Here is a 17,607-nt window from a genome sequence, read left to right as displayed (position 1 = left end):
ACATTTTATACTCTAATACCATGTTTTAACATTGGCAAAGAACTGCATATCTTAGATGCTGAGATAGCTCATGTCATTTAAGCTCTAAAATTCATTAGACTTTACAGAAAAGTCAGGAAAGATGGCAAAAGTCAAACTTTTAGATTTAATTCAGCATTGTTTTACCATTGGTGAATATGTTTCCCACCAAAATATATTTTCCTGTGTGAACCATTCTACTCTGGGGAGGAAAAAAAATGCATATGCTCCTCTGGAACAGGACAACAAAGTCCCAAACCGATTCAAAATATCGTAGAACTACAACAGGGATCTTTCAGTACATAATATTGCTAATTTATGATGCTCACAGACCTTGGCTACGGGCTCAATAAAAAACCCCAAAGAAGATGGATTAGATGAGCCACAATCTTTCTTTCTTCTTCTCTGCAAAAGATTTGAAAATATTTATCCCAAACTATGGGGCTGCCCATTTATGTTTTTAACACCTCCTGTCAATACCCAAATACGATAGATCAGTTTAGTGTCACATTAATGATAAATGCGAGGGAGAATTTGCAGAGGGGAAAGCACCTCCCTGACTATGCCAATTTCTTTAGAAATTCCCCTCCTTGTAGTTGAAGCGATAAAAGGGAAGCGTAATGCATGTACATTTTATTAGCGTTTTAGAAACAGGGAGTAAAGCTGTCAGATCTTCGGGTTTTTTCTTTCATGTGTGTCTGGGCAGGTCTAACCCTCAGGTAACGCCCTTTCTCCTTCTTCCCTCCTGCCTCTCCTTGCACCTGTCCACGTAATGCTCCGGCAGCTCCCGCCCGTCCCCCTTTGCCGCTCCGCTCCGCTCCGCGCAGGGGCCGCGCCCGCGCCCCCGCCCCCGCCGCGCGTGTGCGCGCCCGGCAGCGCGCGGGGGGCGCGCCCGGAGCCCCCTCCCCGCCGCGCCGCACATCAGAGGAAGGTGCGAGCGGAGGGGGAGCCGGTTTACAATTTCAAACGCGGCCTCCCCGCAGCGGCTTCATTAGCATATGTCAGGGGACCGCCGTATATATATACACACGCGGCAGGCTGATGAGCAGCACCCCGCCGCCCGGCTCGCACCGCCTCGGATCAGCACGGCTCGGCCCCGGTCCGCTCCGCTCGGCCCTGCCGGCTCCCCATGCTTGGGGCTCCGCCGCGCACCCCCACATGCCCGCCGGGAGAGGCCGGCAGCCGCTCTCTGCCGCCGCCGCGCCCTAGCCCGCTCGCCCCGCGCCCGCATGGCTCCGCTGGCCGAGGTGGGCGGCTTCCTGGGCGGCCTGGACGGCCTGGGGCAGCCGGTGGGTGCCCACTTCCTGCTGCCGCCCGCCGGGGAGCGCCCGGCGCTGCTCGGGGACCGCCGCGCCCCCGCCGAGCGGGGGGACCGCCGCGCCCCGGCCGCGGCAGCGGCGGCGGAGCTGGCGCACCTGCAGGGCATCCTGCGGCGGCGGCAGCTCTACTGCCGCACCGGCTTCCACCTGCAGATCCTGCCCGACGGCAGCGTGCGCGGCACCCGCCAGGACCACAGCCTCTTCGGTAGGCGGCTGCCGCGCGGCCCCGGGTGCGGGTGTGGGTGTGTGAGCGCCTCGGTGTGTGCCTGGGCGGCAGCAGCCCTGCTCTGAGGAGGGTGATGTGATGCTGGGGATGCCGAGGCAGGTGGATGAGTCCCCGGAACAGAAAGGCTTCATCGGCCATGGGGTCTGCACCAGGGCAGGTAGTGAGGGAGGGCTGGGCATCCCAGGTGAGTCAGGAGGCAGGCGCTGCTCAGCCTGTGCTGGGGTCTATGAGCACAGGCATATTCCATAGGTTTATGGGAATGGTCGGGAGTCAGACTGATCCTTTTTTCATTCACTATTGGTATCGGAGCTTCTTGGGCCTCTGTAAAATGGTGTAGCTCACAGACTTGGGCATGTTGATCCTGAGGCTGCATTAGACTGCTTTGCTTCACAGAAGGATATAAAGCTGAAGCAGAAGAGCCTAAAATGCCTCTTTCATTAAGTGCTTAAAATGCTTCCCAGCCAGCCTTCTCTGTCAATAAACCCAAAGGAGGAGAAGGCAACCTGTGATATGAGAGTAAATCCTAAATAGTAGTTGTAGAGGCTGGACATCTGAACAAACCTGCTGTCGTCAACTACATGTGAGTTTTGGTTTGTATTCGTTTAGCAGTCGTAAAAAGGTGATTAAAGAGCTTCCTATCCTCCCCATAGTCAAAACAATCTGCTGGAATGGCTTTTAATTGCTTTTATAGCACGTGGATGCTTTAAGAACTAAAGGAGCAGTAGTCAGACAGTTATTCTCAGAAAAAAGATTTCCTACAGCATGTAAACATGAAATAAATGTTTGCTTTAAAGAGCAAATCAAGTTAGCTATAGATCTAACATTTAGTGGGCTTTTTAGAATTGTACTACCTTTATTCTACCACTACTCTTGGCGGGTTTGTCTGATGTGGTTTCTTTGTGGGTTGTATCACCTGCTTATTATGCTTTTGGAAAAGAGTGGCTTTGAAAATGATATCAGAAAGACAAAATGCCTCCAAACCTTTTATGGGACTCTGTGCTTTATGAACTGGAAAACGAGGATGATTTATGTGTGATACAGTTTCTAATGCTTACTCTTTGTAAAGGATTTATTTTCTTTGCTGTTTTTAATACAACTAAGAAACCTGCCGAAGCTCAATTAAAATTGAAAACATTTAAAATTATTGGTTAGTCCAGATAGTCCATCTGTCTGAGACTAAAAATTGTCCTGAAATCATAAATAGTAAACAGACAAAAAGTCATAATCAGCTGCACTATTTAAAACTACTTACCTTAGATTCAGGGATTTTTTAAAAACATTTTGTGGTTTTGCTGCTGAACAGCAGTATCTGAGATATGATTCTGGCACTTCTTTTTGAGGCTTTGTTTATGTTGTTAACAACTTCCAAAAAGCCAGTTCACACATTCCTTTTCTTTCATGTTTTGGATGTGCTGTAATCTGTGCATATCAATTGGTGTATGTTGGCTTACCTTTGCCAAATTCAGGCTTCAAATAGTACCTCATGTCTCAAATACTTTATTAATATATATTACATTTTTGGGCAAATGTAATATAAATAACGTTATAATCCAAATAGTAGCAAAAAAAGCAGCATGTTTTATGTACTTTAAAAGCCTGCACTAAAGACAGCAAGTTGTGTCAAGAGGTGTGGGCCCATATGCTAGATAAGATGTCTGGCAAATACTTTTCTTTTTCTGTGGGTAGATTCTGTTATATAAAATTCCCATCTGTACTTTGATTTCCATTCAAATGGTCTAATAATGGATGTGTTTTTTTAAGATAACTCTGTAGAAGTAGTAAGGTATATTTTCAGGTAATTCAAACTGATCTTCCAATATTTGAGTAGGCAGTTTAGCAAATAGTGTACAATCATTAAAGACTCCAACAGCATGGTAGTAATGGCTTTAGTCTCAGTGCTGAATAAAATCCTTTCATATTCAACATTTTGAAAAAGTTTCTTGAATGGTGAAGGATTCAAGTTCCTAGATGAGGCTTCTCAGACTGCTTTCCTGTGATGATTGTGTATATTTTCATATAGTGTTTGAAATTTCAGAGAAACTAGGCCACATTTACTGTTGTATGTGCGTTTTCTACTTGTTTTCAACTGAGTTTTTGGATGCTATGTGTTTTATGGTTACAAAACTAATTAAAGCAATTTTTTCCAGGTATCCTTGAATTCATCAGTGTGGCAGTGGGACTGGTCAGTATTAGAGGCGTGGACAGTGGCCTTTACCTTGGAATGAATGAGAAGGGAGAACTCTATGGCTCTGTAAGTACCACTTTCATATCAGCTCATACATCTTCTATACTTATATTATATTCATACATAAAATACTGTTTCTCCACTTCCTTTGGTTGTAATCATTCCAGTTTAAAATGTGAGAAGTGATGCACACCACAAAGAAATATGTAAATACTCCCTGCTCTGTTGTGTTGCATTTGAGTCCGTCTACCAAATCTCATTTGTAGAACAGCAGCTAGCCCAAGACAGAACAATTCATAATATAATACATTCCAAGATAAATTTAAAGTAAATCATAAATTAGTAATGTTTTCGTGTAGTAAATGTTAATTAATTCATTTTTTAAATCTAAAATTGTAGACGTACAGGTCCAAGTTTCCAAACTCATTGTCAGATCTACATACTCTTCTTGGGTTTGGTTTGTTGACATTTAAATGAAAAGTAAGGCTACACAAAGCCTAAAGCATTTTGTTTATTTTTATAATATCTTTTTTCATGTCTTCAAATATCTAGTGGCAGTTTAACTTATGCTTCTTTTCTCTTTCTTTTTGTAGGAGAAACTAACTTCTGAGTGCATCTTCAGGGAACAATTTGAGGAAAACTGGTACAACACTTACTCATCCAATGTCTACAAACATGGAGATTCAGGGCGGAGGTACTTTGTAGCACTTAATAAAGATGGTACTCCTAGAGATGGGGCAAGGTCCAAAAGACATCAGAAATTCACACATTTCTTGCCCCGGCCTGTGGATCCTGAAAGAGTTCCAGAACTGTACAAAGATGTGTTAGGATACAGCTGAGCCAAGAGGCAGCTTTGGCAGATAAGCAAACTGGAGCTGTTGCCCGTGCTTTCGTGGCAGTGCCAGCATGAGGAACCTGCAGCGGTCGAGGATGCTGGATGTGAAGAACCCACTTGGTGAGGGGCAGGCCTCTGTTTCTAGCCACTGGATGTGGGAGACAAAGCCTCAAAGATGAGTGTGGACCAGCCTCCTCAAGACTTGCTGAATGGCTTGGTAGCCAGCCACCAGGGGGAAGAGGGACTTCTTAAAACATAACCAACTCCTGGCAATTCTGTCTGGATTACCTGTGGCCTGTAGATTGGCAAGGAACCATCTGCATCATATGGATGAGACAATGCTGGAAGAAGTAGAAAGAAATGGACTATAAAATAGTGATAAATCCTGGGAACTATGTGTGAAGTTTTACAGGCTCTACTTTAGTGATGGACGTTAGATGTCAATACATAGCAGTCAAAACTGGAACTTTTCTTCAGGATGGACCTATTTATACATCTCCAGATAGCATATATTTATTTTATATATTTATTTATTGAAGAGTTTATTTTTTACTGGGATATGAAGAGAATACAAGTTCCTAACCCCAATGAGAAATCATTTACAGTGCCAATATTTACTCTGAGTAGTGTCATGATACAAAAATGGCATTGCATTGCAATGCATCCAAAACCTGAACATTTGTGTTTCACTGTTTATCAGTTACAGATAAGTTTATATTTTATGAGCATACCATTACCATGTAACTGTCCTTATTTGGAAAAGAATGTTTAATTTTTTTTTACTTATGAGAGTGCCTTACAGATTGTATTAAATTCAAATGCACATTTAAAAAGGGAATTAAAAGTTACTTCACTTTCTTTGGTTTACTGTTATTTTTAAACTGCGAATCTCTTAGCACACTATATACAACATTTCACATCTGCAGCGATTGTGAAGTGTGTATTGCAGTTACCTTGAAAGAAAAACTAATATTAACTCTTGAAATTTTGGTTCAAATCACAACATGCTTGATGGTTTTTGGCCAAAGGATTCGTACTATCTTTACTAACACACAATTAGCTATTCTCTGGTAAAATCTTCATGCAGTATTCTCATGATTTATTGTTTCTATCAATATGGCTAAGGGGAAACAAGTTCAGAGTGCAAAGTTTCAGATACTGCTGTATGAAAAGCTTCTGAGTGAGAGCTGTTTCTCTATTGAGTACAGAGAAGCCTAGGAAGGCAACTTTCTTACCTTAATTCCTCATCTAGACAATATTTTCAGCATAAGAGGTTCTGTGAAAGCTGTCAGAACAAAGATGAGCTGTGTCTGTGCTACTTACAGCTATAAAACAGGCAGATCATCCTAATTTAATTCAGAACTGTCAGATATGAAGCACAAACTCATCTGAATATTAACTGATGGGGAAGTCTGCTCTGCAGGAATACAAAGGGTAGTGACAGATTTGTGATTGAGACCTAAACCTGCTGAACCTGTCACATGATTGCCACCTGCATGGACAAGGCTGGCCCAGGAAAACTGCAGGGAAGGCAGTTCAGGAGGGGGCACCAGAGGGGTCTCGTGTTTCAGATGCCAATGCTCCCAGTGGGCTCCTGTTCAAGGTAACTCATTTCCATTCAGGTTTAGGCAATTGTATATGGTTCAAGTACTGCACATGCATAATTTATATAAAATCAAGGTATCAATGGAAAGCATTTTTCAGTATGTAGCACATTGCTAGAACCTTCACTGTGCCAGAGCTGCTTCTGCTCTATAGTGAGAGGTGGATGAGCTTAGGTTACTGATGGATTGTTGACAAAATCATTTTACTTTCTGCCAAATAGAAATGGAATGCAGATACACAAAAGCATGTTTCAGCACTTTGTGCCTAGCAATGTGTAAATTACTGAGATAAAAGGTTTCATTTAAATTTTCTGAAAAATGGGAAATGGAAGATCTACAGTACACTGAAGACATCTTAGTAAAATAACATTGTAATGCACTCCAGTTTACCATAAAATAATGATTTTGTGGGTGACATTGAGTCCCATTAGTAATAGATCAATAGCTGAAGACAAAAATATATTAAATAGAAAAATTAAATTCTATATTAAATAGAAAAAATTATTTCTCTACATCTCAAAAAGCAGTTTGTTCCATATAAATTGTGTCAAAAAGAAGTAGCTGCTGCTTAGGATATAATTCCCATGCATTTCTGGCAAAGACACTCAGTGTTTAAACCATAGCAGGAGGAATTCTCCCTCTTTGGATTACCAGTTGATCTTCAAAAGTATATTGAAGATGTCAAGGCCTGTAATCAACCTTGTTATTATCATTGTGCATCTTTTTTTCACAGATGTGATACAGCCTGTAACAGTAACTGAGGATACCTCTAAATGGTAAATAATTATCTGAAACTTCTGGATCCAAACACATATCCAATATCTAAGTGAAGAAGAAGAAGAGTGATATGTGCTTGCCCCATTTCCATTTTAGATATATGCAAATAAACCTTGAGTAAAATATAATGGTGCAGGTACAGTGGTGATGAATGACTGTAAAAAACCTCCAGAGCATTGAAAAGCTGTCACAGCCTCTTTTTCAGTTCCGATGCATTTCCATTGAAGAAATACATTGAGGTTCCTCATTTCATTTTGCTTGCAGCGTTTATTTGCTCTCAGTTACATCCTGTCCATCATGCTCTTCAGATACAGTTAATGTTTTTCTGGTTTGAGAATGGTGAATACAAAAATTACACCTCAAAAGGGCAATTTTTATATGTTATTAAAATAATAGTTTTAATTGTCAGAGGTTGGGGGGGTTTTTGTGTGAGATTTTCACTCCCACTTCAAAAAGCCCAACAGCGCAGAGGGATGGGTCAGTTCTGTTTAACCAGTAGAATAAATGATCTAGTTTAACTCTCATTTTATTTTAATAACTTTATAAATCTGAAAGATGTGGGCTGCTCTGATAATATGAAGGGAGTAATCTGAAGGAGGTGACAATGTTCAACATTCAGAGGAAACCTCTGAAGACAGAGAAAATGCCACATCTTGAAATAAATTCCTGTGTAATTGACTGTCCTATTTTTGCCTTTCCTTGTTTATTTTTTTCCCCAAGAAAGAAGAATTATTCAAGTTAATTCAGTTTGTGCAGCAGTTGCAGCTCCACTTTCTGCTTCCCATGGATTCTCCTAAAAGTGTAAAATTTGGCCCTTTGATCTCAGAATTAGCTTGAAATGGAGTGCACCATGCCAGTTCTGTATTTCTTCATATATTTTGTTTTTTGCTGTTCTGTTCTCCAGGTTATGTCAGAAATAACACACTGGCCATAAAAAATATTTTCTGAAAGCCAAGAGGAACCTGAACTTCTGAGAATATTTGAAGTGAAATTTTTACTTCTATTAATCTTTGTGCACTTAATCAGTATGCAGAAAATAGAATTCCTAACAGTCTTCTGTGGAAGTTTTACATCCATAATAGTTACCAGATATAGGAGAATGCAAATTCCTTTAGAAATGAGTATCATTTTAAATAGACAAGCTGATATAATCAGAAAAAGGGGACAGCTAGACTATAAGGTACACAGTCCTTTCATTGGTCTGAGCCATTTGTGTTTGCATGGAGCAGTTTGATCCTGTCCATATCTTCAAGTTGCTATCATAAGCTAATTGATGTTATCTTTCATACTCAGGTGTGACAGTCAGCTTCACTATCTGAAAATTGAAATCCCTGGTATGGCCATGCACTCTGGGAGCACTTCAGGGCTGGGCAGAATTTACTTTCTGACATGTGAGAGTCATTTAACAAGTACACTTTCATCATAACTTTCATTTCCAGCTACCTTCATTTCTTGATGTGCTTTGTTTACTCTTTTTCTCATAGGCATCTAATCTAGCTTCAGTAACCTTGTGAAATTTATCTAAATATAGGCCTTTATCAGCAGCTATAAGAGCAGTGGGTATAATTTAGTTATTTTGTGCTGCTTATTTAATCTTATTAGTGCCACTGTGCTACAGCTCTAGTCACACCATTGCAAATTAGGTTTACTATACTACTTAATCTATGCAGCAAAGAACTAAACAGAGGTAAGGCAATTCTATACACCATAAATGCATCTTTACTATTTCCTTACTGTACTGGACCAAGCCTGTGTCATATACTGAAAACATGGTGGTAGATGCTTAAGTTTTGCTCCTATTGCTCCATACTGCATGGAGATGCTATTGGTAAGGAGAACTTTTGGAGGTCTTTATTTTCTCCTTTCACTTTAAATGTTAGAAAAACTATTGGCTTCACCACTGTTCCAATCTCTGCAAGTACGTGGTAGTTTTTTTAACAGTAGATCCATTTGAAGACTCAAACAGTACATGAAAATAACAACAGCTGCATGAGATGACACTACCACTTTGGGAGAGAGTACTTCACTGGAAGGAGAGTAAGACAGACATACATTCTAGGGGTTCTCCTCTATCAATTCTCCTCTAGGCTATTTCCTTTTATGAGGAAGAAAAGAGAAGCAAACATTTCACAATGCTGAAAAATATGGTAGAATTCTCCACTTTCTGGATGATTGCATAAATGTACACTTTATCAGACATTTCTCTTAATACAATGTCCTTTGCAGTTGTGTGTTCAGCAGCTGTGGTGGAATTGTCGCTGTTACTGTACCTAGTGTCAGTGTTTGTCTCAGTACATGGCAATAAATATATTGCTGGAGAGGGAAAGAGGACATTCTAAAGTTGTTATATGCCATTAAATGGTAATCTGGGAAGTTTGGTTTATGGCATTAGTTTTAACTCAGCTTTTGATACAGAGCCTTGCATAAGTTTTGACAATCCATCGTGATTTCTTAACATTCAGAGATTCAAGGGCAGAAAACCAGAAAGTTGTAAAAGTTGCTCAGGTGGGGCATACTTAACCATGACATCTTTATCAATAAGTTGTGCACAAATAGGAAGAAAAAAAAATATCCAAACAGGGAAGAGGTCAAACAGTTACTTCTATTGCCGGTTGGAGAGAGATTAAGTTTCAAACAGAAATTGGTTGGCAGCTTGCCAAAATAGCTGTTTAATCTGCAACATGATCAGTCACTAGAATCATTCTGAAAGTGCAGGAAAAAGAGAAAATACTGAATTAAAACACTAGTGACAGTAGCTCTCTGTATTTTGAATATATACAAAAATACTGTTGCTGTTGTTCTCTTATAGCAAGTCTCTCGTACAGGCAGTTTATGGGGAAAGAAGTAAAAATGTTAGTAAGGCAGTCTTTTGACAGTGAGCTTAGTAAAACTCTTCCTGTAGTAAGGTCCTGGTTGATGTATTTTGTCTAATTACAGCAAAATTGAATCATGTTTTATTTCACTTAAAATATTACAAACTATGTGTTACTTTCATGGGTATCTTCAAGTCAGGAGTGGTACCTGATTTACAAATAGAGCCCATGTAAATCACATTAGCCACTTTGGGCTCCCAAATGTAAACTTTTAAATATCTATATCTATAGTCTATATAGATATATCTATAGTCTATATAGATATATAATATATCTCTAGCATATTATATATCTATATATATAATATGCTAGAGATATATTATAATCTATATAATATATGAACTTTTAAATTAGTTTCTATATTATTGATGAAATTAGTTGCAAGTGTTTCTGTTGTTCCTGACAATGACAGTCTCAGTGTCTGGTAGAGTGGGTGAAATGTTTGTTTCTTTATTGTTCCTGTAAGGTCATCCATCCACCTCCAATTCCAGTGACTCTAAAGTGCAGTAGACATGAACATGGGTCTCAAGACAAGTAGGTTTGCTTTAGGGTGATTTCATCTGTAGGTGGCTGAGGTATCAGAAGGTGGTGATAGGTAACTATGCTTACACTGAGGAGTTTTTAGCAGTTGACACCTATTGTGCTGAAGCTTCTGGAACAAAAGATTAAGTAGTATTAGCTGCAAGTCATCAATGTTCTGCTTATGCTGGTTTTATGTTTTCTAGTTTGCTGAAGCCAGAAAATACAATTTCCTTTTTTAGTAGAGATATAGATGGAAGTTTGGTATAAATATGATGAAGGTGAAATGATGGAAGGAGAATATTCTCAAGACTTTTTTGCAAATTCTGAGATGATCTTCACAATTATTATCTTACTTCTCTGATCAGGTGGGTTATCAAGGCTGAACTCCAAAAAACCTCTTTTACTTTTTAGCTGGACAAAGCCTGTGTCTTCGTCTCTTAGATTTAGCACTACTTTTGCCATCTACTCTTTCTGAAAACTAACATAAGCCAATGACAGCATGAAAACTCATGGCTGCCTTCTCCTCTTTGTACTGCCTTTTCTTTTAGCTATTCAAACTTGGGCCTATCTATTTAAGTCTTTATATTTTAGTTTCACATCTATTAAGTGACAAAATGTTTAACTAAACAAATGCTGAAGTCTTATAAGACGTATAACTGTATAATTTGTCAAGAATTTTAACATGTTCCAGAATGGGCCTGTTAAAATTATCTATACTTTTGGTAACTTTCAACACAAAGAAGAGTGCCTGATTGCAATCTAATGTATTCCAGCTTTTATTTAGAGCAGATTTTGATTTTTAAAATGTCAGCTGGCAGTTTTTCCTGTTCAGGAAACTCCTTGTCTTGGTTGTACAAAGCAATGCTGTCTTTCTGGCCCTCCACTCAAACTTTCACAACCATAGTTCTTACCCACTGTGATTTAGTGTAGTGATCTGGATATCTGAAATTTTTTCTTATTTTATTCTAATTTTTCTTATTGATCTCTTTACAGTTAATCTGAAGGAATCCCTACTCCTACTAGAAAGGTATACCTCTTTGTACAAACAGTAGACTTTTGTTGTGAGAAATTTGCTTTATCTAAACTTTCCTCAGAAAGTTTAGACAAAGCAAATCCAGAATCCAGTACTTAACAGTCACCAAATGATCAGAAAATGCTCTTAATTTTATGCTATTGTATTTATGAATAAAGCAGAAACTGCAAACACTGAGCTCTGTGTGGCACAGTACCTAGTCACTCACAATTTTTCTTTCAGGTCATGGTGCCATGGGTATCTTTTCCAAAATCATAAAGCCTCCTGAAGTGAGTGTTGTGCTTGTGAATGCTGGACACTGTAAGGTGCAGTGTGAAGTTGTCTCAAATGCTATGAAGTTCTCATTTGATAGACATTTCTCATGGCTGTAGTCAAGTACCATTGCAAGCACCACATTACATTTGATTTATTATGAAAAATTGTGCTCAAGATATTCACATTTGCATAGCAGTTGTGGTTTATGGCTTATAACCTCAGTTAACTTCTCCAGTTGACTGTAATGAGGAGGTAAATTCTTTTATCTAGGAATGTGTCTGCTAATCTTAACTATGTAAAGTGTTCTCCATTCTGTGATGGTGCTGGGCAAACAACTACAATAAGGAATATGTAGACATTAATGTAGTTTCTCTTCATGGCATATACACCTCGAAAAGCTCAAGTTATTTAATTCTAGGTTATTAGCAGTGATTGCCTTAATGTATTCTATTTGCTCTCTTCTTTAAGTCACCCTTTAGGATGCATTTCCTATCTCTGAGAAAGGTCTCTTGCAGCTCAGCAATGCTTTCTCAAAGACTGTCTCATTGTGGCACTTGGTGCCATGATCTAGTTGAGGTGTTAGAACATGGGTTGGACTCAATGATCTTAAAGGTCTCTTCCAACCCTGAATTTCTGTGATTCTGTGATTCTGTGAAAAATAAAGTGCATCTCATATCCAGGTATTTTGCATGTATTTTAAATATTTTTCCCTGCTGCCTTTGGCTATTCGTGCAGTCAGGATCACCCCCAGACCTTTCTTGGTTGTGCAGGGTATTAGCTTGTGCTACCTTTGCATTTTTAGGCAGCCCCTTGACAGTGTTTGAAATGAAAAGTTGACAGATGATGAATGACACACAGCGCTCTCATATGTTTTCACATTAAAAAAAAAGGTACTATTGTTTCAAAACAGCAAAATGCTTTTATCTCATGGAGAAACTTCAATAACTCCATGAAAGTTTTGGTTTCTTAAAAAGTTGGTGAGTGTGCCCATATGTTTTTGCATGATTCTTTTATGAAGCTGGCCAGTGATGATGAAATTAGCATGTTTTGATCTATATACAAGCTGTTCATAAAGAACTTGAAAAGAGTAGTTAGGAAAATCCAAGTGCTGAAACATTTAAGATGTACTTTCTGGTCTCACTTTTGTGTGATTGTCAGCCAGGGACTATCACCATTAAGGTAGCTTGCCAATTGCCTGCCACAGATACAATATTTATTGCTGTAGTGGGGATTTCCTATCAGAGATCTGAAGACAGACTTTTATACATTGTTTCTCCTAGGTAACTTATTCAAATCAGCAGAAGAAATCTGTTAGTAAGATAAAAATAACCAAGAAAAATGTATTTTTGTTCATTGGGCCTATTTGAATTTCTTTTTTATTTTTGTTTCAGGTTTTCCTTCACATGGCTGGAAAGAGGTGAAGGAAATTGGCTGATGTTCTGCTTTTCTATACTAAATTCATGACTGTTTAATGAGGTTAAAATTAATGTATTTTGCTACTGACTTATGAGGTATAAGATTTATTTTTTTCATGCTATTAGAAAGTAGATATAAACAGTTTTTCAGGGAATTAATCTCTTTTAAGTCTGTTGGAAATATATGGGAATACTCATCTAATCAAATCATAGTTGGCTAACATTTCTGCTTCTCTTTTCCTAAGAGACAAATAGACAGTGTTTTAAAGCACTAAGAATGACAGGGTGGGGTTAACATATTGTGAACTATTCCCAGTCCCATGGCCCTACTATTCACAGAAACTATGCTCTTCTAACAATTGAACCTCTCCAAAGGTTGATCAGTTAGTCATCAATTTTTAGTCTGTATACATAACCTCCTCTTTCCCTTTGTAGGCACATTCACCTCTGCGAGCAAATCAGGTCTTCCTAATTACTCATTTTTACACTTTTTAAGAAACTATAGTCTTAATTCCTTGTTCAAGCAGCATCTCCTTTTTCATTGGAGAGACCTGGATTCTTCTGATGAAGGTTATGCTCCTGTTGCTTGCGTTGTTTAGTGTTTACTGTCAGAGGCAGCTCTGGATTTTGAACAGCTGCATTCCTGATTTCACATCTTCCTACTCCAAGGGAAGCCATCACCTTGCCTCCCAAGGGATGCCAAATCCCTCACCCAGGGTGGCACCTTCACCTGCAGCACCAACGCTGCCCGTGCAAGGAGGTGCAGCTGAGGCAGGAGCAGGGCAGGGACAGGAGGAGGGCCTGAGCAGGGCAGGGACACAAAGAGTGCCTGAGCAGGACAGGGACACGAGGAGGGCCTGAGCAGGGCAGGGACACAAAGAGTGCCTGAGCAGGACAGGGACAGGAGGAGGGCCTGAGCAGGGCAGGGACACAAAGAGTGCCTGAGCAGGACAGGGACAGGAGGAGGGCCTGAGCAGGGCAGGGACACAAAGAGTGCCTGAGCAGGGCAGGGACACGAGGAGGGCCTGAGCAGGACAGGGACAGGAGGAGGGCCTGAGCAGGGCAGGGACAGGAGGAGGGCCTGAGCAGGACAGGGACACAAAGAGTGCCTGAGCAGGACAGGGACAGGAGGAGGGCCTGAGCAGGGCAGGGACACAAAGAGTGCCTGAGCAGGACAGGGACAGGAGGAGGGCCTGAGCACAGCCCTGCGCTGAGGGGTGAGGGCAGCAAAGCCGTGCGGGCAGGTAGGGAGGCAAAGGCAGCCACAGATAAAACTGCTGTCCTCGTGTTTAGCCCTTGGTTATAGAGCTGGAAGCAGGATCAGAAACTGTCTGGTTTTAGAGATCTGACACAGATCCCATTGGCTGTCTATCCTTTAAAGGCAGATGATTTTTTTTCCTTTGAAGAGCATTCAGTAGAATGTTCACTTTCCATTTTCTCTGAGCTCCAGCACCTCAGGCCTCTTTGTGGTGCAGGTTTTCACAGTGCTGCTTTTATTTGCCAGCTAAATAGTGAAAAAGGTGATTGACAAACATAATAGTGTTTTTCTCACACCCTATTTGAACAAGTTTATTTGATACGGAATGCTGATCAAACTATAACTTTATAGTAATAGAGTTCTTTTGTCATCAATGTCTGATGATACAAAAACCTAAAGACTTTAGACTATATATTCACTTCTGGTCTGGCACATTCATTCATAGATAAAACAAATCATCAGGATTATTAATGTCTGTACTTTTCATGTCTACAATTTACATTTTAAAATTTCCTAAATACCTTTGATGGCTCTGTAGCATATTAAAGTTTTTCTAATATTAAAACCAAAAGTTTCAATAAATTGTTTTATTTTGAAGCATGAATATATTAGTAAACACAAATGTGAGAATACTCTGTTTCAAGTCTGAGTTATTATCTCATTGTGCCCAATGAGAAGAGAAATTTTGCCAGAAGGTATTTCATTAGGAAGGCATGAAGGGACACACTGCAGAGCCATTAGCAAGAGTTTCAGCTTCACCAGAAACTTTAGCCACCTCTGATGCATCATGGCAAACTCACAAAACATGATCTGCAATGTCTTTTTCCTTTAATCATCATCATCATCATCATCATCATCATCATCATCATCATCATCATTGTTCTGGCTTTCAGTTTTCTAAAGACCTCAGTTTAAAAGTTTTATTTCTGTTACACAGGTTAAAGGTGTCATGGTAGAAAAAGTAGAATTCCTAGCCATGTAGATCAGAAATAACAGGAAAAGATCAGGGGAAAAAAATTTCTTATACTATAATTACTAAGATAACTGTTTTCTTCCTTTACCTGTGTGCTTTCTTTCTATTTTAGTGCACTTACATAATCTCATCACATTATGTAGAGTCTTAGTGCTCTCAAAGGGCCAATAATAAGTGTCAATTTGCTGCTTTCTAAATTCCTGGAATTGAGTACTTGCCAATAAAGTGAAGCAGAAAATTAAATTAAGAGAATCCTGTATTTTAATGAAGTTTGAAAAGAAAAGTAGTGGGCAAAAAAATCATGCCATTTTAAATAGAGAAAAGACCAAGAGAGCACAAAAGAGATATTTTGTGTCTCACAAAAGAGATACAAACTTGTGGCTAAATCTGTGATATACTGGTGCACAACACTAGTAATTAAAAAAAAAAGGGAAACATGCTAATTTCATACAGGTGGGAAAAACCAATCAGCTCAGATAGGGTGCAAAAATAACAAGTAGCCTGAGGTAGGGCTTTGTAGCACATCTGCTGTAATTCTGTACTTAGAACTCTACTTTTCACAGAAATGTTTTCCCAGCCTTCAGGGTAAATGCCAGTAAAGGACATGGCATTTTGATAACAAGCCTTTCCAGAGGAATAGATGGAATTCTAAAGAACCAGAGATTTTTAAAATGCTTGTGTCATCAGCCATTATTTGAAAAATGGAAATCCCTTAAGGAATATTGTGCGACGAAAGCAGTCCACTTTAGCACACTGCCTGAGTGTTCTGTACATGGAAGGACAGCACAGCATTAAGGTGAGTGCTGTCTTTTATCAGGCACCTGCAGTATTAGCCCTGTAACCTTGAAAAGTACAATCCAAAGGAACAGAACATCAGTAACCATGCTGGCATCATGTATGCTGCAAAGAGAGAGAGAAATAAACTGGGAATTATTTTTTCCCAGTTAAAAGTGCTGCTGCTATCAGAACAACTGATGGTGAAGAAATGCTGAAGAACTAGTGTAGTTCTTTACTATAATTTTCCTCCAGCAAGCCTGAAAGCCTATTGACAGAAAGTATAAAGGTGTAGATCTGCATAGATGGAACAACTGAAATACTGAACAGACTTTGTAGGTGGAAATTCAGTTTGTATATTTTGCTGGTAGAATTTATTCCCAGACAAAACAAAACAAAGCAAACAAACCCCCCTCCAATAAAACCAAACAAAACCACAAACAAACAAACAAAACATCCCCAAAACAACAACAACAACAAAAGAAAAATATAAAGAAGAAAAAAGGCAGCATTTGGGGCATTTGAGAACAATCTACATCCTGAAGAGAAGCCTACATATAGCATGAATAATTTTTTTGTAAGTAGTTCTCCTTATGAACAGTGGTATCAGGTTGAATGAGAGGGTCTGTCCATCAATCTCAATATCCTACAGTGTCCAATGCCAAATGTGAAGGGCAGAAGATGTGACCAGGACAGGCATATAATGATATTTTTCCAGTACAATTCTTTCATCCTCCAGCTTCTTGCTTTAGTTCACTTTCAGTCATAGCAAATATTTTGTTATCTTAGATTTCGTGTCTCTTAACACCAAATTCCTGTTTTCCCCCCTATTTTAATATATCTTCTTCCTCCTTGATAGATATATCAAGGGAGGAAAGGAGTATAAAAAAGTTAGAAAAGAAATTAAAATCTCAGGTATGCTTTCAATTCTATAAAAAAAGATTTTCTCAAACGTAAGATAGCAAGTCTTTGTCCTGTGGATTCAGATTTTAGTTTATCAAAGGGTCAGCATAGATATCCATAATGCAAGAGAAATAACTTACCATTCTTGGCATTGTAAAAGCTCTTTACAGCAATTTATTAAAGCACTTTCAAACTTTTGTTTGGAGCTGGCTTGATTCCTAGCTGTTCTAAGGATCAAGAAAACAAAAAGATTGTTTAAAATCATAATCCCTCTGATTACACTGATTTCTGGAATACAGGTTTTGAATAGATTCTAGGAGTTGAAGATGATAGTAGATAATATTTTATTTATTAAACGTATAACTTTTTGGCAAGTAGAATAATATCTTGATTCAGTTAGCAGCACTCAGCATTTCATTGTAAGATGCACTTCCAGATGAAAGACTTGAACATTCCAACGTGTGTATACACAGGTATAGTTTATCATGGAAAGTAAGATCAACTGCTTTTCTTGGTGCATATAAAAAAAAATGTATAAAAGAATAAAACACTTGTTTTTGAATGTAACACTGCCATCTAATGAAATAACTGTAAATTACATGAAAGCATTTCATGGTTTTGTCACCTGTTTTTGGAA

At 39.2% G+C, this 17,607-nt stretch overlaps 1 protein-coding gene across 1 annotated transcript; it reads left to right on the top strand.

The window, feature by feature from the left end:
• The first annotated feature begins 980 nt into the window (after window positions 1-980).
• On the top strand, window positions 981-5,441 carry FGF20 (fibroblast growth factor 20). Its single transcript, XM_059470643.1, has 3 exons — window positions 981-1,542; window positions 3,711-3,814; window positions 4,342-5,441. Exons 1-3 carry the CDS (start codon window positions 1,017-1,019, stop codon window positions 4,585-4,587), a joined length of 876 nt encoding a protein of 291 aa, XP_059326626.1. The 5' UTR covers window positions 981-1,016; the 3' UTR covers window positions 4,588-5,441.
• Window positions 5,442-17,607: the final 12,166 nt, after the last annotated feature.

This window comes from Ammospiza nelsoni, chromosome 4, assembly GCF_027579445.1.
Source record: "Ammospiza nelsoni isolate bAmmNel1 chromosome 4, bAmmNel1.pri, whole genome shotgun sequence".
Taxonomy (NCBI): Eukaryota; Metazoa; Chordata; class Aves; order Passeriformes; family Passerellidae; genus Ammospiza; species Ammospiza nelsoni.
Note: the sequence above shows the minus strand (reverse complement) of the source record. Positions and strands in the feature narration are given on the sequence as shown.